This window comes from Trichechus manatus, unplaced genomic scaffold (genome assembly GCF_000243295.1).
Source record: "Trichechus manatus latirostris isolate Lorelei unplaced genomic scaffold, TriManLat1.0 scaffold00197, whole genome shotgun sequence".
Taxonomy (NCBI): domain Eukaryota; kingdom Metazoa; phylum Chordata; class Mammalia; order Sirenia; family Trichechidae; genus Trichechus; species Trichechus manatus.
In genome coordinates, this window is record NW_004444133.1 from 4,509,981 (window position 1) to 4,536,103 (window position 26,123).

Consider the following 26,123-nt stretch of genomic DNA (forward strand, 5'->3'; position numbering starts at 1 on the left):
TTGCAGCCACTGTGTAAATCATCTCTTTGAGGGTCTCCCTCTTTTTCACTAACCCTCTACTTTACCGAGCATGATGTCCTTCTCCAGGAACTGGTCCTTCCTGATAACATGTCCAAAGACATGAGACGAAGTCTCACCATCCTTGCTTCTAAGGAGCATTCTGGTTGTGCTTCTTCTAAGATGGACTTGTTCATTCTTCTGGCAGTCTATGGTATATTGAATATTCTTCGCCAGCACCATAATTCAAAGATATTAATTCTTCTTCAGTATTCCTTATTCATTGTCCAGCTTTCGCATGCATATGAGGTGACTGAAATACCATGGCCTGGATCAGGCGCATCTTAGTCCTCAAAGTGACATCTTGCTTTTTAACACTTGAAAGAGGTCTTTTGCAGCAGATTTACCCAATGCAATACGTCGTTTGATTTCTTGACTGCTGGTTCCATGGGTGTTGATTGTGGATCCAAGTAAAATGAAATTCTTGACAGCTTCAATCTTTTCTTCATTTTATCATGATGTTGCTTATTGGTCCAGTTGTGAGATTTTTGTTTTCTTTATGTTGAGGTGCAATCCATACTGAAAGCTGTAGTCTTTGATCTTCATCAGTAAGTGCTTCAAGTCCTCTTCACTTTCAGCAAGCAAGGTTCTGTCATCTGCATATTGCAGGTTGTTAATGTCTTCCTCCTATCCTGATGCCAAGTTCTTCCTCATATAGTCCAGCTTCTTGGATTATTTGCTCAGCATACAAACTGAGTAAGTATGGTGAATGGATACAACCCTGATGCACACCTTTCCTCACTTTAAACCATGCAGTATCCTCTTGTTCTGTTCAAACAACTGACTCTTGATCTATGCCCAGGTTCCGCATGAACACAATTAAGTACTCTGGAATTCCCATTCTTCACAATGTTATCCATAATTTGCTATGATCCACACAGTCGAACGCCTTCGCATAGTCAATTAAACACAAAAAAAATCTTTCTGGTATTCTCTGCTTTCAGCCAGGATCCACCTGACATCGACAACGATATCCCTGGTTCCATGTCCTCTTCTGAATCCGGCTTGAATTTCTGTCTCTTGCCTGTTTATGTACCGCTGCAATCACTTTTGAATGATCTTTAGCAAAATTTTACTTATGTGTGATATTTGTTCAATAATTTCTGCATTCTCTTGGATCACCTTTCTTTGGAATGGGTAGAAATATGGATCTCTTCCAGTCAGTTGGCCAGATAGCTGTCTTACAAAATTTCTTGGCATAGATGAGTAAGCACCTCCAGCGCTGCCATCTGTTTGTTGAAACATCTCAGTTGGTATTCTGTCAATTCCTGAAGCCTTGTCTTTCACCAATGCCTTCAGTGCAGCTTGGACTTCTTCCTTCAATACCAGTGGTTCTTGTTCATATGTTACCTCCTGAAATGATTTAACACTGACCATTTTTTTGTTACAGTGTCTCTGTGTATTCCTTCCATCTTCTTTTGATGCTTCCTTCGTTGTTTAATGTTTTCTCTGTAGACTGCTTCAATATTGCAACTCAGGGCTTGAATTTTCTCCTCAGTTCTCTCAGCTTGAGAAATGCTGGGTGTGTTCTTTCCTTCAAATCAGTTATACCCAAAATACATTTGCTGTTCTTCTGCTAAGATTAAATGAATGAATCTTTCTCTCTGCAGTCTGCTTTAAGCAAATTTCAGTAAAATCTATTATTTATAGAAAAATATATATTTAACCAAAGTACCTCAGAAAGTCTTAAATTAACAAATTGCTGTTTATATGGCTAATCAAATCCCATTTCTTGCTAGAAAAAGCACTGTAGCTGTTTAAAAAACAAGTAGAATACATTTTCCTATGAAGCAAATATAAAACAAATAGCCCATCTAATTCATTTACTCTGAAGGAGCTGACCTTCGTTAGACTTTCATACCTTCAGATCTTCTTAAACTACAGCATAACTTCAGTTTCCCTTGTGATCAATACCCATTAATCTGAAGGCAAGGAGCAGACCAGGTCTGAAGCTAATTCTTGGATTGAATTTCAAGCAGATGGTGAACTTGGTCTTATCCTCAGAAAACAATCCTAAATCATTTCATCCCCCAATTAAGGGCTTTGAACTCCTGTTGCAGGGATTTGCGTCACCATCAAGTGACAGATTTTATCAAGTCATAGGTTCCTCTTCTCAAACGTTGATATTTTCATCCATCTCAATGCTCTGCTCCTCACTCACGTTCATCTAGTTCCTAGTTTCTGCAAGCCACCACCCATCTGTTAGTTTGTCATAATGTGGTGGCTCGCATGTTGTTATACTACTGGAGGCTATACTACTGGTATTTCAAACACCAGCAAGGTCACCCACAGTGGGCAGGTTTCAGAGCAGCTTCCAGACTAAGACAGACCAGGAAGAAAAGGCCTGGAAATCTACTTTAAAAATTAGTCAATGAAAACCCTATGGATCTTTACCAAAAATACAATAAAATATTATATTTAAAAAAACCTGTGGATCACAACAGAATATTGTTCAATACAATGTTGGAAGATGAGCCCTCTAGGTTGGCAGGCAGCCAAAATACACCGTGGCTGCAACAACGGATTCACGCATACCAACGATCATGCAGATGGTGTAGGACCAGGCAACACTGTTTTCTGTTGTGCATAGGGTTGCCATGATTCTGAGGCAACTTGAAAACAACCAAAAACAACAGCAAGTTTCTTTAAGATTCAGTATCTAAGTTCTCAGAAATCTCCTCTGCTCTAGTTTTCGGCCTATAGCATCTCAAACTGTCTTCTCTGAGGCATTAGACAGAGTGGTCACGAGCTCTGACCCAGAATGTGCTTAAAGCTTCCTGTCCACAAGAGTGGAAGACAACCTGTTCTTGTTTACTAGGGAGCCATTCTGGAGGGGAATAAATGATGCCCTCTTTAAAACATACCACTTCTTCAGAACAGCCATTCGGGACCTCAAAACTAAGTCTGTCCAGTTCTTTCCTCTTATAGCACTGATTGGAGTTTGTAAATGTTCATTTGGGGTGTGCCTATTCATACTCTGAAGGTCCCTAGTTGGCACAAAAGGTTTGTGCTTGACTGCTAACCTAAAGACTGGTGATTTGAACTCATCCAGAGGTATCACAGAAGAAACAGCCTAGCAATCTGCTTCTTTTAAGATCACAGCCAAGAAAACTCCATGGAGTAGCTCTACTCTGTAACACATGGGGTTGCCATTAGTCAGAACAGACTTGATAGCAACTAGCAATAATAACGTTAATACATTAGGAGTCCCTGGGTAGAGCAAATGATTAACATGCTCAGCTGCTAACAATAGGTTGGAAGTTCAAGTCCACCCAGGGGCACCTCAGAAGAAAGGCCTGGTGATCTACTTTAGAAAAATCAACCATTGAAAACCCTATGGAGCACAGTTCAACTCTGAAACATGGGGCCCTGATGAGTCAGAATCATCTCAATGGCAATGGATTTTTAATGGGAGGGTGGGCCTTGCCTCCCAACAATATCACACAAATAGGAAAGAGGTTCATATGCTGGGTAGACTTTTAAAAAATGGCAACGTCCCCCACATTCTTTAACCAAACTTCAGTTTGCTCATCTGTAAAATGGGCATAATACTACCTTCCTCACAGGTTTGTTGTGAAGATTAGATGTCATATGCATAAAGCCTCACACAGAGCAAGCACTGGAAAATTTCCAGTTATTCCTACTAATTCTTGTGACTTTGAGCAAGGAACAGCTTTTCTGTGCTCACATTCTCAGCCACTGAAAAGAGATGATGCCAATTAAACTGTATTAATCACTACAGGCTAACCAATGAAACAAGCACCACACCGCACCCACCCCCACCCCCCGCCCCCGGCCAATCTCAGTAGATTATTTCTCATTTTCTTCATTGTCCGATGAGGGCTGCTGGGATGGAATGAGGTCCCCCCACCACGCAGGCATTCAGGGACCCAGTGGCTTTCTATCTAGTAGCTCTGCCATACAAGGTCTTACATGCGGTTGGTAGAAAAAGGAAGATAAAGAGCGCAAAGGTTCGAGGTCTTATAGGGACCAGGCCTGAGAGTGGCACACATCACTTTTACTTGTATTTCACGGGCCATAATTCAGTCACCCAGGCTCCACCTAATCACATGGGAGTCTGGGAAACAACATCTAGCTACGTGTTCAGGACGAAGTGAAACAGGATTTGGTGAACCAGGAGTCGCCATCACACCTACCTGACATCCTCATGGGGTTGCTGAGAAGATCATGTGTGAGTGCGCATGTGAAAGTGCTGTGGGAAGTGATGAACTAACGCAAGCTCAGATGATGATGGTGTTGATGATTACACCAGGGAGTTTCTGTGTGTCTTCAGAAGTGCTAAAACATACAGAAATTTCGGTGTGAAAAGAAACCCAGATAAAGCTAGAAGGTCCTCCTTTCTACAGGACAAACTCCTGAACGTGACCCATAAAGAGAGAGACCCATAAAGGCTCTCTCTCTCTCTACGTGTATCTTCAAAAATGGGCAATAGTGGATAAATGACCCCCTTTCTTTGCCCATTGTCCCATCCACAATGGCGATGCAGTAGAAACACTTATTTGGGGGGAAATAAAAGAACAGAAAGCCATCACTTTGAGGAGAGTAACTGTCAGAGCTAAAGAAAGCCTGAAGCAATCCGTTGGGAGTAACTAGCCTCCACAGTAACAATTTACCACCACATGAAGACGTTGGGGAGTTAATCACAGTCCTGACACATGTAACAACTCCAGGCACTAGACTCGGCATAAAATTCAGGCTTAAAAAATGAAAATAATTAGGAGACCATACATTTGAAAAAAGGACAGCTTCATTAGGACCACAACAACAATCGTGAGCCTCTTCCTATGCTCAAGTTTGGGTTAATGCCATGCTTGTAACCCACTGAACTGGTTAGTGTGTGGAGAGCAAACGTGTCCAAGGACATAGTGTGGCTTATAACAGGTGACTCCTGCACTTTGTTTTGAGTACTTACATGGCCTGTCATAAAAAACAGAGAGCAAATACAACTTGCCGAGGCTTTGCTTTGCTAGCTTTGGCTTAGGAAGGGGCCCAGGCCAGATATGACTCATCCTGCTGCCCTCCTCCTAGGAATCATCCCCTTTCTTGCCCTATCCCTGCTGGCTGAACCCACATTCTGTCTGTCTTGCTTTCCTTTGATCCAAGGAAGACTCAACCTAGTCAACATGAATGTGCCTGGTAGCCCCCATGCAGCCTTCGGTTTTAAATAAATTCTCCCCTTATGGTGTTTACTACAAAGAGAATCAAATTGTCAGCTATAACAGAGCAATCAAACTTATCAGCAAGGCAGTTCTTGGGCCAGGTCGAATCTTCAGAGAGGATTTAATGTGAGCCCTAAAAATTTGAACCCAAGAGAAGGAGGGATTGAGGAAACTGCAAGGGAGCCAAGAAAACAATGTCTAGAATTACAAATATATCCCACTGAAATATACAAACATTTACAAGAATTGTGCACTAATGAACATGGCAATCTTCACTTTCTTTTGCAATGTAGATTCTTGGCAGGGTGTAAGGAAAATTGAACTCCACCGTCCCAGTTTTTGAAATTAAGAAAATAAAATAATCATTTGTTTCCCAGACTTTCAACTTCTGCTTCTGAAGGCTAAACTTAAGCTTTAAGAATCATGCACTAAAAACGGGCAAGATAAACTTCATTACATTTTTTTTTTTTTTAGTCTTGTGTTCTGGATTCTTATTTATTTTTCGTCTTCCTAAAGCTACTGTGGAAAGCCAATTAAAAAAACTAGTGAGAAAAACTACCACCTATCCGTCAGTTTGCTGTACTGTGGTGGCCTGCATGTTGCTATGATGCTGGAAGCTATGCCACCAGTGTTTCAAATACCAGGAGTGTCACCCATTATGGAGAGATTTCAGCCGAGCTTCCAGACTAAAACAGACTAGGAAGTAAGACCTGGCAATCTACTTCCAAACATTAGCCAATGAAAACATATGGATCACAACAGGATATTGTTTGATATAGTGCTGGAAGATAAGGCACTCAAAATACACAGTGGCCACAATGGACTCAAGCATACCGATGACTGGTATGTTTAAGTGAAGATGGAGCAAGACTGGGCCATGTTTCATTCTGTTGGACATACGGTTGCCATGAGTCTGAACCAACTAGACAGCAGCTAACAACAAGTGAGAAAAATAATGCAGTTGATAAAAATTAAGCCCAGTTTATCAACGATATGTTGAAACCTTTAATTCTTACTGACTGCCTCAGCAGTAGTGCTTTAGTTTTTTTTCTTCACAGTGAAAAATTAACACGTGTCTATTCCAGTTCTTTTCTATCTTAGGAACGTCAAATTCAAAAAAAAAAACTGTAAAAATGGTTCTACAAGCAGGCAACGAGTGTAAGTGGAACTTCCATCTCCCCTTCATACATTTACTGACAGTCCCGATATGAGTTACAATGATGACACGTGGTTAGTGCAGGATGGGGGAGAATGTGCTCCGTCATTCTTCTACAGCTGATTTGCTGACAAAGTCCTACTTGAAATGCTGACAAAGTTCTACTCAAAAGAAACACAGACACCAGGAGTGGTTATAGTGGTGATTAAGAGAAGACTGAGAAACATGACCAGTCGCCATCAACTCTTTTTATATTGGTTAACAAATTTGTCTTCGGGATCCCTGACATTTATGAGGAAATCGTATGAACAATAGAATATTACTATATTAATATACACATATGGTGCCTTACACAACTAAATGTGGTTCTAGATACTTTATGTCCTGCAATTAGTTGAAATCTAGAATGCCCTCTTTGTTTCTTTTATTACGCACTTGTTACTACACCATCTCAGAATAACTGGAGAATCACACAAATTCTTAAGAGGTTTGTTCATTCAAGAAATAGCATCTAAGGTATCAGCATATCAAAGGACCTAGTTATTCACTTACCCTCTAAGGAAATGCAAGATGTTAAAACGCATGCTGAAAGAAGTTTTTCTAGGAAATTTAAATTGTGTGAAAGCCCACACGATCTCACTTGATGGTTTAAAAAAAAAAAAAAGGTAAAGTGGTTGTGATTACACCAAAGAAGGTTTACAATCATTTTTTAGTTTTCAGTTCTGATTTTAGGAACGAGGGTACTGTTCCCCAGGAGACAATAAGTCAAACAAACTGAAATTCAAAGAAAATGGTAGAGCCAATAGGTTTTTCCAAGAATTAACCATGGAGGTAATGACTAGAGAATCCATTTACTCAAACCCCTTTCTCACTTTCCATTAGTCTTTCAAGAGATCCGTGAAGGTGTCTAACAAGAACACAACAGGGCCAGAGCCAAAAACACATGGCTCACTCTACCGGTCCCTTCAGGGAAAAGTTCCCCAGAAGGGAAGAAAGGTCTGCACGGCTAGAGAGACAGACACGCAGCCCTCCCACCGTCACCAAATCTGCCGTGTCGCGCGGGCAGGCCATCTCTCTTCACAGCCGCTGGGCTCTGCCACGTGACCGGCTACTGCCAACTAACTCCTTTTATGGTGAGAGGTTGGATTCTTCGCTGCTTCCCCACCCAAATACTCACCCACCCATCCACCCCACAAATCGCTGCGCGCACCCAAGTCTGACCCGGGGACACAAGCGGGAACGCCCATACACATACCCCACCTCCGTTCACCACCCTCCTGCCAGGGGCTTAAGGTAGAGTCTTAAAGCAGTTGCCCACCCTTTCCAGAACCCGAATATTGCAACCCGCGGGCAGAAGGTGCAAGAATTAGCAGAGATGGGGACTGGTTTCAGCGCTCGCGCGACCGATGCGAAGTAGAAAAGAGGCTAACAGGGTGTCAGGAGAGCACGAGGGCTTCCTCGCGTCCCCGCCGCTGGCTGCCTCAGCGCACCATCAGCAGGAAGCGCAGCTACAGCAACTCCCGGACCCTTGCGAGACTACACAGCCTGGAGGCCTGCCTTCCTCTGGCGGCACCCCCTTGCTCGCTTCCTGCCCAAGCGGCGACCGCTGGCTGCGGGCGGTCGAGGCGCGCCCCGCCCTTTCCAGTTCGGCCAATGGGCGCCCGGGCCGCGCACCGCCTGTCTCCGCCTCCGCCAGGGAAACTTGAAGCTGGAAAAAAGTTTGTACAGTGGCTGGAAGGGCGAGAGCGGAGCTCGCTGCCCCGGAGTCCGAAGGGAAGATGATCTGCCGCAGGTTAGAGCCCCAGGCTGAGCGGACCCCGAGCCTCCCCCAGGGCACCAGGAGCGACCGCAGCGGCAGCCGTCAACCCAGGTAGCCGTCCGTACTGCCCGCAGCTGGAGAGGAGGGCGGCCGGAGAGGGTACAGAGGCTCGGTGTCACCTGTGAGCCCGGCCGCACACCTGAGCGGACACCTGCGGGCTCCACAAAGCTGGGACTTATCTTTGGAGGAAAAATCAAACAAGAAATCCAAAACCGGCCTTCACTGAGCCATCTCACTACCCTCCTTGGTTCTCCAAATTTTTTAAAGCTGGCCACTCTGAACCCAGTTCCGGAAAATTAGCAGTCACCGAGACTCGACTCTGAGAAGGCAAAGACTTGGCAAGCTCCGGACTGAGCGGGGCGAGGCTGAGGGGTAGGTTGGAGGCGTGTCCAGGACATCTGAGGGGTGACCCTGGGGACCCAAGGACTACCACCGACTCCACAGGTGAGATGGGGCTGCGGGCGCCGGACAGAGAGCGCTTTCGGGGGCAGTCAGGGGCGAGAAAGCGGAGTCTCCAACTTGTCTTCCTTCGTAACTTGTTTTCAATGAGAATTTTATTGACTTATGTTCTGTCGGGAATAATAATAGCAAGCCACTTTTCCCGTGAGATGGGTCTTGTTCATCTTGGCAGTGGAGAGAGTTGGGTTGGGGAGGAGGAGGGAATGGCAGCATCAGCTTATAAATATTAATGTCAGTTGAGTGGTGCTTTTTGCAGAACGTATTGGGAGCCTGGAGATTTTAGTAGCCGCAGTTGTTAAGTGACTACAAATACATTGTAGACTCGAGTTGTTCCCCGCGTCTCATCAGCGTATTTGTTTTTTGGGTTCGGGTCTGACACCTTCCAAGTGGTCATTTCCGCTCACTGCGCCTTCATCTCTCCTACCATTCCTAGACCCAGCCTCACACCTCACGGCTGCGCACCACTGGCCACCACCATGTCCACCTCCGGGGCCAATGCGTCCGCCTCCTTTATCCCCGATCGTCCGAGCAACTCAGTGACCATCCCGGCGGTGATGTTCATCTTCGGGGTGGTGGGCAACCTGGTAGCCATCGTGGTGCTGTGCAAGTCGCGCAAGGAGCAAAAGGAGACGACCTTCTACACGCTAGTATGCGGGCTGGCCGTCACCGACCTGCTGGGCACGTTGCTGGTGAGCCCGGTGACCATCGCCACGTACATGAAGGGCCAGTGGCCCGGGGGTGAGGCGCTATGCGAGTACAGCACCTTCATCCTGCTCTTCTTCGGCCTGTCGGGCCTCAGCATCATCTGCGCCATGAGCATCGAGCGCTACCTGGCCATCAACCACGCCTACTTCTACAGCCACTACGTGGACAAGCGGCTGGCCGGCCTCACGCTCTTCGCCGTCTATGTGTCCAACGTGCTCTTCTGCGCGCTCCCCAGCATGGGTCTCGGCAGCTCGCGGCTGCAGTACCCAGACACCTGGTGCTTCATCGACTGGACCACCAACGTGACGGCGCACGCTGCCTACTCCTACATGTACGCCGGCTTCAGCTCCTTCCTCATCCTAGCCACCGTGCTCTGCAACGTGCTCGTCTGTGGCGCACTGCTCCGCATGCACCGCCAGTTCATGCGCCGCACCTCGCTGGGCACCGAGCAGCACCACGCGACGGCCGCCGCAGTCGTGGCGCCGGCAGACTGCCGAGGCCACCCGGCCGCGGCCTCCCCAGCCCTGCCGCGCCTTAGCGACTTTCGCCGCCGCCGAAGCTTCCGCCGCATTGCGGGCGCCGAGATCCAGATGGTCATCTTACTCATTGCCACCTCTGTGGTGGTGCTCATCTGCTCCATCCCGCTCGTGGTGAGTGGCCCGAGCTGGTGCCTTATCCCACATCCACCTCTCTCCCGTTCGCTCCTTCCGCTTCTGATTCCTTGGCAGTGAACCTGTCTGCTCCACACCCAGCTTCTCAGAGCAGGCACGACCCCCATTACACCCTGCCTCTACCGAGACAGGTGCATTTCCCTCACATCCCTTAGTTGGTTTCCCGGAAGTGGGGTTTCCTTTCTCCCCGGGGGCAGCCTCAGGCTCTTGCTGCCTGATATTGGCCTTGAGCCTTCCGGGAAACACCTGCCTTCTGTCAGATGTGGAGGGGAAAGCACAGTAATGTGACAGCCCGTCTTCCACACAGTGAACAAACAACATGCCTGAAATGTCTTGGTGGGTGGCCATCTCTGTCTTGTACACAGTTCCTTTGGAGAGTGGGTTTGGGGAGTTTTGATTTATGTAGAAAGTTTGAATTTTAGAGCTAGAAGAGATTTTGATGGCTTGTAGTCTAGGTATAGTGCCATTATAGAGAAACAAGTTTAGAGGTGGTTGTATTTATGGCCAAATCAAAGCCCTACAGCTTGTGATGAATCTTAGGCCCATCTGACTCCAAAACTTACACATGTGAGATTGTATCATGTCTCCCTCTTGAAACACTTTTAATTTTGGCCTTCCGCCAGTGTGTCAGTTTGCATTTTGGCCCACTTGATTTTTTAGGACAACACCTTTTAAATATTATCAGCAAAAACGCTCAAAAGCTACCTAGTTGCCTACACTGCCTATGTTTAAAACAGAATGTACCAGAAGCAGGTGAGCAGATGAACTTAATAATTTAGAGTTTCTCTTGAAAGCAGTTAGTATTGAGTTTTCCATCTCTCAAAACACTGAATTCCTGGAAATGCAAACCTCAGAAAGAGATGACTTTCTGAGTTGGTAGTTTTGTGCTAGTTGGGAGCAAGAGAAAATAATTCTTTCCCTTATTAACGCTGCCCAGCATTCTTTATTGTAAAAATATTACATCTCTGATCAAAGTGACTGAAAATGGAAGGAACTTAGAGGTGGCTGGGAGCCAGCATACAGTAGTTTCTTGCCAATTTGTATAAACAGAAGTAAATATAATAGGCCAGAAAAGCCTTTAAACCATTCCAGGACCCAGTGTGATTTACAGAGTTAACTCATACTTGAGCTGCATAAATATATTTTATTGTCTGTCATGGCAACTCAGAGTAAAGTGAGATTTTGAAAGATACAGCTCACGCTGACTCCCTGGTTCTCCGGCCTCTGCCTTATGTTTTATAGAACAGTAAATGACAAGGTGAGTGCTTGTTATTTACAGAACATCCACTTTAAGCAACCGAGGAATTAGAATTAGAAGGTTAGGGACATGTGCATACTTTTTTAAATGTTTTCGCTGGAGGTAAGCATGTGAAGCTACTGATTATTGCACAGTCACAGATGAAGTGTTTTCTTCCAGCTTTCTAGAGGGACATAAACAGCTTAATTCATCTTAGAGGCTGCAGTGGTAGACCTGGCCCTAAGGTGCAGGGCTACTTATCATAAAGCCTTTGAAATTATTTGAGGAGCTGGAGGCAAGAAATTATAGGAGTAATATGCGTTGTTTGCAAATTACCCACATTTTAACAAAGAAAAAATAGTATCTACTCAATATATGGTCCAATATATATAGCAGATATTAATTTCATCCTGAAAACCAAAACCAGCTCAGTTAATACATAATCACATTAGTAAAGCATTTACATGCCTTTGTAAGAGATAAGCAACCATACAAGTAGTAGTAGCTTCAGTTTTTAGCCTTCAGTTTTAGTTACTAATAATCGTATTTTAGAATCAATTTAGTTGTAAATTAGTGATAAGTAAGGGAGTCATTACATAATTCAGCATGACTAAAAGAATCACAAAAGAATTTTATCCACAACTGTTGGTTCTCCTTAGCTTAGTTTATAATTTTTTGTTTTTTCATGTTTCTCACATTCATGTTGTAATATGAGATTAAAGCTTATGAACTATCTTACATTTAAAGCAGTTGGACCTATTTTCACTTCCAAAGAAGAAGTAAAGTGTCTAGTTCAACTTTATCAAATCATGAGTTGCTAATATTTGAGGAAACTCCAACACTTCCAATCATTTAAAACACTTTGGAAAGGCTGAGAAAGCAAAAATAGTTTATTTTTTGGAAAAGGAGTTTTGGGAAGCTTGACACCATATATAAGGAAAATGGAGCAGCTGCTGAAAAGCAGCAAAATTTTGGTATAAAGTTTTGGGCACCAAGAAAAGAAAAAAAAAGACTACAGTGACTCTTGGAGGATGATTGATACTGAGTTTAGTATAAAAAGTAAATTTTCATTTTTTATCCAGAGTATATGGGTTTCATAAGTAGAGCTAAGCTTAGAACGGAAATTTGAGAAAGGCTGGGAAATTACTTGTGGCTGCAAGGAACTGTGCTAAACCTGCAAAATTCTCTGAAGATAGTCATAATCAATAAACAGAGAAGGTATAAGTAGAATCTATAAGAAGCATTATATCACAAGATTTAGTGGGGAGGTGGTTACTGCATTTAATCCATTCTCCTATTTATAATCAGTCTCGGGTATTTTTAAAATACAGGAGAAGCTGAAGAAATGGAGGAGTCTACACTTTAGATAAAGAGATTATATGCTTAAGGAAGATACAAGCAAGACAGCCTCACAAGGTCACAGTATTAAATACTGTAGCTAGATCCACTTCTGGTGCGTAATTTTGCACTTACGAATGTGAAGATAACAATTCTAATCAAATCTTTTGCTTCAGGGCCAAAAAGTTATACTATAGGATTTAGAAAGGCATTTTCCTCCTTGCACAGGCAAGCCAGCGCTGTATTTGTTGCTTGTCTCGTTTCTTTCTCCTTACTCTAAAGTAGCAAGCATTCATCTCTGTAAGGGGCAGAATGGCCAGTTTGATTAATCTTGTACCTTGTTTGTGTAAAATGTACATTCTTAGGAAAATAGCTTCCTGTGTTTATTTGGTTGCTTATTATAAACTAGCTGTCTCTATCAAGCCTTCATCAGCATCGGGTCAGCAAAGATTTACAAAGGCAGATGAAAACTTTGTAAATAGGTACACTTTTGTTTATTGTAGGCAAACTGGAAGCAGTCATAAAACATAACTAATGGGATTTCAGATAAGTAAAAATCACATTTATAGGAACAAGATTAATGCCAGAAGTTTGAGTACTATTACAGCAGAACCAGAAGTATTTCATTATTTTTAATAGAATTGGCTAAATTTAAAAAATAGCAATTCCTAGAAGCAATGTTCTGTCATGGCATGAAATTGCAGACCTGATGGTACGTACTGTGAGGACTACAGAGTGACGCGTGAAAGTAAGGCATTTCCACACCAGGCATCCCATTGGATTCTGGGAAGAGCCCTAGGAAGAAAGCAGGGGAGGCTTGCGCTTTCACCCTCTCCACACACCTCAGTTTTCTCAGCTGCAAATGAAGAATTTCAATCATTCTGCAACTTACTGGATGACTGTGCATGAGTCATAGTCTAATGCTCTTTTCAGCATGCTTTGCTGGCCTGTCAAGCCTTCAGTTTAGTGAACATCTACTAACAAGATTTATTTCCCAGAGCTAAAGTGATTCTTGTAGTCTCCTATCAGAATGCTGAAAGTTAGAGTTAAGAAAAGAAATATTTTAGAAAAAAATTTTGATATAGATACTGACCCTACATTCAATAACTTGCCTGCAGTGAACAGTCAATGACCCAGAAGGAATTAGAACCAAGCCCTCTTACACTCCCACTCAGTCAAGTACTCTTTCCACTAACCTTTTACCTAAAGATTGTGTGTGTGTGTATGTGTGTGTGTGTGTGTGTGTGTATGTCATTGAAAAGAAGTGTTAAGAACTTCTAGTAACAGCTGTGTCAATTTGGGACTCTTCACAAGGCAGTTAGATAACTGAGCACACACAGATAATGCCTTTTATGTGCTTGGAACAGAACGAGTAGCATGCCCGCACAAATCCAGTTACAGGATCTTGTCATTTATTGGAAAGCATTACGATTTTGACAGTTAATTACCAAATATGCCTAATCAAGATTTCAACATTCTTCAGTTAGACGTTCCCTGCCAACAGGTTTTTCTTAAGCAGGAAGTACATGTTTTTGATACCATGTCATTAACCATATCCCAAAGTTACCTCTATGCTGTGGTTTTCAAATTACTGATAAATTCCATAGAGGCCAAGTTTCCACATACGGGTTACAAAACAGAAACGACAGTCAACATATATATTGTATGCTGGACACTGTACTAACCACTTTCACAGTTGGTATACAAATTTTAAGAAGCAGAGCCAGGATTTGTACGGAGGGCTGTTCGATTCCAAAGTTTAGAATTTTGCCTCCTACAAGATATACCCGTTGCCGTCAAGTTGACTCCAACTCATGGTGACCCCGTGTTCGTCAGAGTAGAACTGTGCTTCATAGGGTTTTCAATAGCTGATATTTCGGAAGTAGATTGCCAGGCTTTTTTTCCAAGGTGCTTCTGGGTGGACTTGAACCTCTAACCTTTCGGTTAGCAGCCGAGCACGTTAGCCGTCTGCACTATCCAGGGACAAGATATGGCCTTAAAGCTGTTCTGTCATCACACCTTGTTTTGAATTCATCATATTTTCTCCAAGTTATGTTCCAGTGCTGTTCCTTTTATGTTCCTGAACTCTGATTTCTAATGGTTCGCAGGAAGTTTGTAATACTGTAACGTACACCATTATTAGTGATAAGCCACGTGCACAAATCTGAGGCTACTAGGAAATAGACTATAACTTTTAAAATTGGGAGCGTATTTATGTTTTACATGGGGTTGAAGCAACTCGACAGCACCTAACAACGACAACATATGTTTTAGGTTGTTTGTGTTCAGTGAATTCTTTTAAGGTACTTTCCCCGACTTGGAGGTTCTATTTTATCAGCAGTACACTCTTCCCACACTGAACACTGCCTGAATATGTTTATTCTGTGTAGCACATAGGGCCTGTTGGACAGGAATTCCCAAAAATCACTTTCACCTACTCACATAACATGGAAATGCTGCTTTGGATATACCCGTCTCAAGCTGGTTTCCTCCTCTGGAGAGAGCCTTCAAAGCGAAGTAGAGGTTGCTATATTTGTCAGACATTATGAAGTACATGAGTTTTGGTTCATCGTTAGCTTTTTTTTTTCTTACTCTACTTGAAGTATATCTTCATGAAGAATAGGTTATAAAGAAAAACTCATTGGCATTGATTCTTTTCAAATAACTTGACCAACCTTTGACAATGCATTTACCTAAATTGAATTTTGTTTGAAATACTCATCCTTTTACAAGCTCCCCTTGACTGAAACGGCATTCAGTGACCAAGTTCAGTGGCTTTCACTAATTGGAAGCTTCCTCCCCCCATACCAAAAAAAGACCCAAACCCATTGCCATCAAGTTGGTTCCGACTCATAACTACTCTATAGGACAGAGTAGAACTGCCCCGTAGGGTTTCCAGGGAGCGGCTGGTGATTCAAACTGCTGACCTTTTGGTTAGCAGCCAAATGCTTAACCACTGCGCCATCAGGGCCCCATGGGACTCTCAAATGGAGTGTACTTTAATACAGCTTTCTTTCAAGCTCTTTTACAATAATCAAAGTCCTGCTGTGGGTAAAGTGAAGCAAGGACGTAATTCTTTCCTTGCCTCTCATCACCTTTGATATAAAAACCTCATTAATAATTTTTTTTTAACAAACATGCTGAGTTTTCTAAAGGGTCACAGAAATTTAAAAATAACATGTTAACTCCTAATACATTCTTCAATAGCTACAGATTTCATTCCTTTTGTATCTGTTATATTTCTTTTATATAATTGCACAAAAAATTCCTTCTTTTCAGTAATAATCATTTTCCTTTGAGGTTGTGGTGAGAGAAACCAGCCAACAACAAAACAATTCACTGTAAAAATCTCAGAAATGCCAAGTTCAGACTTTACCAAGACTCTGCGCTGAAAGGGTGTCTTGGAGATGGCTGTGCAAGAGGCTGCTTAGGGAGGGCCTGTGGGACCAAAAACTTCCAAGTGGAGCAACACTGCCACCTAGAGGCATGAATTCTCAAGTGTGACCCTGCCATAGGTCTCTTCTGAAGAAAGACTACTCACAGGGCCTGATACTAACAAAATGTAATCCATCATTTCTTTTACCCTTAGGAACATAGTATGTGATGTGAATAAAATACATACCTCATGGTTTTTATCAATAATTCTACTGTCAGGAAATAAAGAGAAAGCCTGTTTGGTAAAACAAAAAAAGCAGTGTGAATCTGGCAGCCTGGGTGGGGGACCTTGGATAGCCTCTGGGTCTCAGTAACACCTTGTCCGAGAAAAGGGCTGTAGATGTGAGGTAACTGCTCCATGCCTGGGCATAGCTGAGGAATTCAGTAAAGATAAACCACGATGCTTTAACATTTTTTGTCAAAGTAAATGTCAACCGTGCTTTGTCTTGATATTATCATTTATCCCAGCATATTTTCCAAAAGTATTTTTAAGAGAAGACATCATATTGCACGTGTATATATATAGAGAGAGGTAAACCAAACCCGTTGCCATCGAGTTGATTCCGACTCATAGCGACCCTATAAGACAGAGTAGAACTGCCCCATAGGGTTCCAAGGAGTGGCTGGTGGATTTGAACTGCCAACCTTTTGGTTAACAGCCGTAGCTCTTAACCACTGTGCCACCAGGGCTGCCTGTATACATACATATATATATATATACACATATATATATACACACACACACACACATATATCTATGTGCTGTTCATTCTTTAGCTATCTTCCAGAGATCAAAGTGTTAATTTCATCTTAGTTATAGCCATCTGATCATTTTATTCTATGAGATTTGTTGTTGTTGTTGTTGTTAGGTGTGGCCGAGTCAGCTCTGACTCATAGAGACCCTATCTACAACAGAATGAAACACTGCCCAGTCCTGCACCATCTTCATGATTGCGGCTATCCTTGAGTCCATATAGGTCCATAATCCCTTAACCAAAACATTTAGGGCCAGATGTGTTTCAGAACTCAAAATTTCTTGGATTTTAGAAAAGTAATTTAGTAACATACTATATGTAATAGAGGAGCCCTGGTGGCACAGTGATTAAAAGCTCAGCTGCTAACCAAAAGGTTGGCAGTTTGAATTCACCAGCCGCTCCTTGGAAACCATATGGGGTAGTTCTACTCTGTCCTATAGGGTCACTACGAGTCGGAATTGACTCGACAGCAACAAGTTTTTTTTATTTTTTTATTTTTTTCTGTAACAGGAATCAAATGATAGTCTTCTGTTGGTTTACATGAACTCATGCTCTCTTTACCGAATCATTTGACGTTGCCAGATGTTGGCATATCATTTCACTCTTCCATGATTTTGCACGTGGAGTTACCTCTATCTGAAATGTTATATTCTTCCTTCTAATTTTAGCAAACTCCCAGTCATCCATCAAAGCTCAGTGCAAGCTTCTTCCCCACTAGGAAGCGTCTTCTGACGTCCTCCACTCCACAGCTGAATTAGCTGCACCTCCCTGTATATACCACTCCAATTTCATTTAATTATTCGGCAGTAATAGTTGATCTATTTTCCTGTGTTCCGGACTATATGTTATGCTCTGTCTTTGAGGACTTCAGGATATCTAATGTAACTTTTTGTCCCCAGAGTCTATTACAGTGGCTATCCCACATTAAAGTGCTTACTAACTGCTAAGTCATTAAATGCATGAAAGAATGTAAGAAAACAAACTAAGAGCTTTTATTTTTAACTGCCAAAAATAAAACTCCAAAACAGCAAATAGGTCGCTAGGGTCTTTTTGCGTTTATTTCATTTATGCCTTACCTGCCATACATGCTCTTGCCATACCTGGCTCTTGCCCCGAACAGTTCACAAACTGCACTGAGTTGTCACATCTACGGGTCTGTCTTATTAGTACTTGGCTACTAACTGGCTCAAGTAAGCACAGAGGAGGGATTGATTCTGATTGGAGATTCAGGATAAATTCACTGAGAGGCATTTGAACCCAGTCCTAAAAGATGAGCAGAAGTATCGTTGGCAAGCAGCAGGGAGCCATTGAAGGTGTGGCAGCTAAGTAGCATAATCAGACTGTTTTAGAAATAATCTTCTGGGTGCAGTTGGAGGATGGACTGGAGAGGAGAGGAACTGGAGGTAGGAGGGCGAGTTTGGTGACTGATGCAATAATCCAGGTGAGAAACGCAGTGGAAAGAAAAGGATTGAAGAAGGCATTTGGTTGGAGGAAGAGTTGATAAAATCAAATGATTATTATAACTGGGGAACAGACTCTTGCCTCTTAGAGAAGATAAAAACCATTCTCTGGTTATTTAGGATGATAGGAAATTTAGACATTGGTTTAAAAGTTTCCAGTACATTCTTTCCAAATTCTTTTTTAAAAAGGGGGAATCTCTAGGCTTTCTGTGTTGATTAGCTAGTTATTTGACATACAAAATGAGTTTCATTTAAAATATACACAATAGCAGCTAGAATAAAGGAAAGCAATGGCTGTGTGAAAAATCTATATACATATTTCATTCAAATTATAAAAATTTTAAAGCGCTCACAGAAATGGAGGACTTTATGCATACATTACCTATACACACATAGACAGAATTTTTGTGATACCATCTTTGATCTAGGGAAGATATACGTAAGAGTTACCAAAAAATTTCAAGTTGTGTTGCATGCCATCAAGTGGTTTCCAACAGAGTAGAACTGCCCCACCTGTAGGGTTTCCTAGGCTGTAATCTTTATGGGAGCAGATTGCCAGGCCTTCTCTCCCTTGGAGCCAATGGTGGGTTCCAAGGCTGATCTTTCAGTTAGCAGCTGAGCACTTAACCCTTGTGCCACCAGCACTCCTTAAGGTTGTGCTAACTCAACACATAAATCTAGTTGCAAAATCACTGGTTTTTCTGAGGTTTCTTGTGTAGGTTGCTCTGTTCTTGGCACTTAGTACCGGAAAAAAGGGCAGCTACCTGATGTTGCTAAGTTAGACATTTCATGTAAGTGCATTCCTAGTTGGTTAATGATAAAATCTTAAACGTGGACATCTCATTCATGCAGGTGCGGGTGTTCATCAATCAGTTATATCAGCCGAGTTTGGAGGAAGAAATCAGCAAAAACCCAGATTTACAGGCCATCCGAATTGCTTCTGTGAACCCCATCCTGGATCCCTGGATATACATCCTTCTGCGGAAGACAGTGCTGAGTAAAGTGGTGGAGAAGATCAAATGCCTCTTCTGCCGCATTGGTGGGGCCCGCAGAGACCGCCCGGGCCAGCACTGCTCAGACAGTAGGAGGACATCGTCTGCCATGTCCAGCCACTCTCGTTCCTTCTTCTCCCGGGAGCTGAAGGAGATCAGCAGCACATCTCAGACGCTTCTTTACCTCTCAGAACTAAGCGAAAATGGCCTTGGAGGCAAGAATTTGCTTCCAGGTGTGCCTGGCATGGGCCTGGCCCAAACAGACACCACCTCACTAAGGACTTTGCGAATATCAGAGACCTCAGACTCCTCACAGGGGCAGGACTCGGAGAGTGTCTTACTGGTGGATGAGGTTGGTGGGAGCAGCAGGGCTGGGTCTGCCTCTAAGGGGAACTCCCTGCAAGTCACGTTTCCCAGTGAAACACTGAGCTTATCAGAAAAGTGTATATAGTAGGTAAAGAAAAAAGTTCAGCACTGTTTCTGGAACCTTATAAAATCCCGTGCAATAGACATATACATGAAGCCTAGCGTTTATCTGTGCTCAGAAGGGCTACTTTCATCCTACAAGTCACATGAGAGAACATCCTGGCTTTTGAGCACTTTTCAGACTAACAAGTTGATTCACATGTGTCCCAAGGACTGAAGCACATTGCCTGCCACATCTCTATGACACAGGATTGCTGTCACAAGTCAGCGACTGGGAAGATCTACCCTTGGTTTTTCTGCTGGATAGAAGGATGGCAGAAATTTTGGTATTTTCATAACATCAGGAGCTTTATAGCTGGCACACAGCAGGGGGCCAGGTATTAGTAGGGCTCTATTCCAATAAACTATGAGGACTACGTTATGGATGATTTAAATGTCACTAAGCATGAAAATGTGAATTTTTATTGTTGTAAATATGATGTAAGGTATTTATTTTCTTCTCTATGAGAAGGTTTGTTGTTAATACAAGGTATAATAAAATATGGTAACCCCTCCCCTCCCAGTATAACCAGCTCAAGTTGCAGATGTTAGATTTTTTTTTTCCTAAGCAAGTTCAGGCCAAGGTGTTGAAAATTCAGTGAGATTGACATCTATAAAGTAGATTTGAATTTTCAAGAGTTATCAGAGGAATAAAGAAAAATCCTAAAGACATGAAAAATACAGTCCAAAATTTTAAAGTTCTTTCCAAGCTATGTATTATACATAGTGAGAAATTTTTAGTGAGGCTACATTTATTTATCTAGAAAACTCTGATTTCAGGCGAACCTAACATTCTGGTCAATATTTTCTAGTTTTGTCCCACTAGCTGGTACTTTTTAAAATGTAACATAAAAAAGACTTTAATAAATAACCCATAACTGAAATGTATAATATAAAAATAAAAAGTCTAAGCAGCTTGTTTTCTCAAAAAAAGTGTGCATGGTTTTATTTTCCTAAGGAATGACCTAGAAATATACTTTAAAATTTAAGTGGAAGGCAAGCTCTGCCATTATGAACTTTATTTAATCAGTGGAAAGACTGATTAAAGTAGCCTTCCACATGTCATAAGAGTTTAACATCATAAAGGGTACACTTAACTTGGGCACTTAGAGTCACCTTATAACAGCTGTGTGTGATACCCAATCATGCTGTACACATATTTGAAAGATCTTTGTCAAAAAAATATTAAGCATGTTTTGTTGCTTAAAGTGTTTATGTGAATTGCTTGGTTTGTTGTAATTAAATTCTGAGCCTGATATTGATATGGTTTTAAGAAGCAGTTGTTCCAACTGAAATTATTTTGGAGGTTACAATAAATAAATACACTCAATCTGAGTTCCATATCTTCAATTTCAGAAAACTTGTGCCATTTTTGTTTGCTTCAGGTCATCTTGTGTATCCTTTTAAATTGGATTTTTTTAACTTTTTTACTTTAAAATATTTTTAAATTTAGAGAAAAGTTACAAGAATAGTACAAAGCCCTGGCTCCACTTAGTGGAGAATGGAGTTTAGAAACCAAGCGTTGTGTTAGAGATATTCATTACTTTTGAACCCTTCCACCCAGATTCTGCAATTGGTAATATTTTATCACATTTGTCTTAACATTCTCTCTTTCTTCTTAGGCATTAGTTAGCATGGTGAAATAGAACATTTTAGCAGTTTGAGCTGGATGCTCCTTTTCTGCCATCTCTCCCTCAGCTGACAATCACTATGCCATTAGGTCTGTAGTCAGTGATAATCAATGGCTGCTGACACTACAAAGAGAAAGAGTGAGGCAGGCATTTGTAACTCCAGGTGGAAGGATTCAAGGGCACCCATGACTTATTCTTGCCAAAAAATTGAATGAATCTGATCAAACTCCTAGATCGAAGTACCAATTTACAAGAAATATAGGGTACAGAGGAACATCAATGATATAAGGGGGATGCAATAAGCAAAATATAACGTGGAAAGTTCTAAAGAACAAATGACCCAAAAACCAAAACCATTGTCACTGAGTAGAGTCTGACTCATAGTGACCCTATAGGACAGAACAGTACTGCCCCATAAGGTTTCCAAGGCTGTAATCTTTATAGAAGCAGATTGCCACATCTTTCTCCCACAGAGCAGCTGGTGGGTTTTGACTGCCAAACTTTTGGTTAGCAGTCAAACACTTCCTTAAAAAAAAGAAAAAGAGAGAACCTATATATTTAAAAGACTAAGAGACATATCAACAGTTGCAATAAATGGATTTTTTTTTTTTTGGATTCTGAGTTCATCATATTATCATAATAACAGTTTTGTGTAATACTCCAAATGTGACATAACTGACATTATCTACACATGGGGTCACCATGAGTTGGAATCGACTCGAGGGCAACTAACAACACTATAGTTATTTTAAAAATTGAATTTGTAATTACAAACCTTATCAAAAGGTAACTCTAGGCCTAGATGGCTTCACTTGTGAATTCAGAAAGAAATAATACCAAACCTATATAAACCCTTTCAGAAAATACGGCAGGTGAAAACACTTCCTAACTTTTTTATGAAGTCTGCATTATCTTGATTCCAAAACCAGACAAAGACAGTACAAGGAAAGAAAATTATAGGCCAACATCCCTCATGAACATAGTCACAAAAATCCTTAATAAAATATTACCAAATTGGATCAAGCAATACATGAAAAGGATAATATATCATATACAACTAAGTAGAGTTTATCCCAGGAATACAAAGTTGATTTAACACTTGAAAAATTAATGTAATCTACCATATTAACAGAATAAAGGAGAAAAATCATATAATCATCTCATAGATACAGGAAAAGCATTTGACAAAATTCAACACCATTCATGATAAAAGGCTTTCAGCATACTAGGAAGGAAACTTTCTCAATTTAACAAAGGACATATACATGTTTAAAAAATCTACAGCTACCATCATACTTAAAGGTGAAAAACTAAAAGATTATTAAAAAAAGCAAGAATGTCTACTCTCACTTGTATTCAACATTGTACTGAAGGTCCTAGACAGTGCAGTAAGGCAACAGAAGGAAATAAAAGGCATACAGTTTGAAAAGGAAGAAGGAAAACTGTCTTTATTCATAAAGACATAATAGTATACATAGAACATTCTAAGTATCTATTTAAAAAAAAAGCTACTACTACTAATCAATGAATTCATCAAGGTTGCAGGCTACAAGGTCAATATACAAAAATCAATTGTATTTCTATGTAACAGTATTAAACAATTGGAAAAGGAAATTTTTTAAACTACTATTTATAATACCATCAAAAAAAAAAAAAACATGAAATACTTAGGAGTAAACTTAACAGAATATAGACAAGACCTGTTCCCTGAAAACTACAAAACATTACTAGGAGAAATTAAAGAAGACCTAAAAAAATGAATAATATGCCATGTTCATGGATTTGAAGACATGATATTGTTAAAATGTCAATTCCTCCCAAACTAATCTACAGATTCAACATAATTGCAATCAAAATTCCAGCAGGCTTCCTTGAACATACAGACAAGCTGATTCTAAAATGCATTTGAAAAGGCAAAGAAACTATAATAGCTGTCATGGATTGAATTATGTCCCCCAAAAATACGTGTCAACTTGGTTAGGTCATGATTCCCAGTATTGTGTGGTTGTCCTCCATTTTGTGATTTTCCCGTGTATATAAATCATCATCTCTGCCTGTGGTTAAAGAGGATTAAGGTGGGATGTAATACCCTTGCTCAGGTCACATCCCTGATCCAATGTACAGGGATTTCCTTGGGGTGTGGCCTGCACCACCTTTTATCGTACAAGAGATGAAAGGAAAGCAAGCAGAGAGTAGGGACCTCATACCACCAAGAAAGAAGCACCGGGAGCACAGCACATCCTTTGGACCTGGGCTTCCTGTGCGGAGAAGCTCCTAGTCCAAGGGAAGATTGATAACAAAGACCTTCCTCCAGAGCCAAAAGAGAGAGAAAGCCTTCCCCAGGAGTTGACTCCTTGAATTTGGACTTGCAGCCTACTAGACTGTCAGAGAATAAATTTCTCTTTGTTAAAGCCATCCACTTGTGGTACTTCTGTTACAACAGCACTAGATGACCAAGACAATAGCTAAAACAGTTTTGAAAAAAGTTTTCAAATTCTGATCAGTAAGACTTACTATAAAACTACAGTAATCAAGATGGTGGTGTTGGCAGTAGACAGATCAGTGTGACAGAACAGAGAGCTCAGACAGACCCTCAGATCTATGGTGAACTGATTTTCAACAAAGATGCCAAGGCATTTCAGTGGGAAAAGGGTAGTCTTTTCAACAAATAGTGCTTGAATAACTAGACATCAAAAAAATGAAAGTGGACTTTTACCTCATACTGTACATAACATTTAACATGAAATGGATCAGACCTAACCATAAAGCTAAAACAAAAAACTTCTAGCATAAAACATAAAAAAACTTTGTGATCTTAGGGTAAGCACAGACTTCTTAGGACACAAAAAACAACCACAAAAGAAAAGAAACTGGGCTTCAACAAAATTAAAAACTTTTGCTCTTCAAAAGGTGCCATTAAGGAAATGACATGGAAAGCCTCAGATAGGAAAAAAATATTCAAAATATATATCTCATAAAAGACTTGTATCCAAAATATAAAAAAACTCTTGCAACTTAATAATAAACTCAAATAAAAAAATGCACAAAATATTTGAATAGACACTTTCCAAAGGAAGATACTCAGATGTGAAATCAACATATGAAAATATGCTCAACATCATCAGAGAAATGCAGATTAAAACCACAGTTGGATATCATGACACATTAAAATGGCTAACATTAAAAAGACTGACAATACCAAGCAAATGAAACTAACTTATTGCCGGTGGGAACGCAAAATGGTATAGCTACTCTGGAACACAGTTTGGCAGCTTCCTCTAAAGTTACACATACACTTACCGTAAGACTTAGCAATTCTAACGCTAGGTATTTTACCCCAAAGAAATGAAAGCATATGTCCACACATAGACTTGTAATGTATGTACATAGCAGTTTTAATCGTAACAGATCAAAACTTGAAACAACTTCAATGTCCATCAACAGGTAAACAGCTAAACAAATTGTAGTATACCCACACAATGGAATACAACTCAGCAAAAAGAAAAGGAACGAGTTACTGATATACACAATGACAGATGAATCTCAATACGGATGAATTTCAAAAACATTATGCTGAGTGAAAAATTCCAGACACAAAAGAGCACATACTGTACGATCTATTTATTTGAAATTCTAGAAAAGGTAAATCGAATTTATAGTCACATAAAGCAGATCAGTGGTTGTCGAGGGCTATTGGTTGGAGTGGAGGAGAACCGACTGCAAAAGAGCATGAAGAACCTTATTAGGTGATGGAAATATTCTATATCTTGATGGTAGTAGTGGTTACATGGGTGTTCACATTTGTCCAAGCAACCTAAACTGTAAACTTAAAATGGGTGTATTTTATTTTTGTAAATTATATTCATTCAAGAAAGTTGATCCAGATGAGCAGAGCATAGCATGCTTCTCTTCACATTCTTCCCTTCCAATTAAATCTAGAGTCAACACCGTGATATATCACAGTTCCAAGTCAGTAGACCTTTCAAATATCCTGGACAAATTTTACACGTTGCCTTGTAATTAACATTACCCATTTTCAACAGAATTTCCTCATTAGAAAAAAAAATTCTACAATAAGAAAAAAATTCCTATATTTGGTTTTTGTGTCATACATACCCTGCACTTATCATTGTTGGCGTTTGAGGGAGTCATAAAATGACCTTTGTCCCCCTGGACTTCTGAACCAATTGAGAGAAAAAGATTCAGGCAGACGGAGATTCAATAGATCAGATTTATTGCTAAAGAGGGTAGGTTAGAGGACATAAATGGCCACCTAATACTGAATCTAGAATTAGAAATACCTGTTCAAGGCACTTCACCGAAGAAGACATTCAGGCAGCTAACAGATACATGAGGAATGCTTATGATCATTAGTCATTAGAGAAATGCAAATCAAAACTACAATGAGATACCATCTCACCCCAGCAAGGCTAGCATTAATCCAAAAAACCCAAAATAATAAATGCTGGAGAGGTTGTGCAGAGACTGGAACACTTATACACTGTTGCTGGGAATGTAAAACGGCACAACCACTTTGGAAATCAATTTGGCGCTTCCTTAAAAAGCTAGAAATAGAAGCACCATATGATCCAGCAATCCCACTCCTTGGAATATATCCTAGAGAAGTAAGAGTCATCACATGAATAGATATATGCACTCCCATGTTCACCACAGCACTGTTCACAATAGTAAAAAGATAGAAACAACCTAGGTGCCCATGAACAGATGAATGGATTAAAAAATTATGGTATATTCACACAATG

At 41.0% G+C, this 26,123-nt stretch overlaps 1 protein-coding gene across 2 annotated transcripts; it reads left to right on the forward strand.

Moving 5' to 3' along the window:
* The first annotated feature begins 8,103 nt into the window (after nt 1–8,103).
* On the forward strand, nt 8,104–23,026 carry PTGER4 (prostaglandin E receptor 4). 2 transcript variants are annotated; one of them, XM_023742014.1, is made up of 3 exons: nt 8,104–8,656; nt 9,105–10,026; nt 19,125–23,026. In XM_023742014.1, exons 2-3 carry the CDS (start codon nt 9,148–9,150, stop codon nt 19,713–19,715), a joined length of 1,470 nt encoding a protein of 489 aa, XP_023597782.1. In that variant the 5' UTR covers nt 8,104–8,656; nt 9,105–9,147; the 3' UTR covers nt 19,716–23,026. The 2 variants fall into 2 exon arrangements, with proteins under 2 accessions (XP_023597782.1, XP_004387952.1); XM_004387895.3 differs by lacking the exon at nt 8,104–8,656 and having other exon boundaries at nt 8,666–10,026.
* The last annotated feature ends 3,097 nt before the right edge of the window (nt 23,027–26,123 follow it).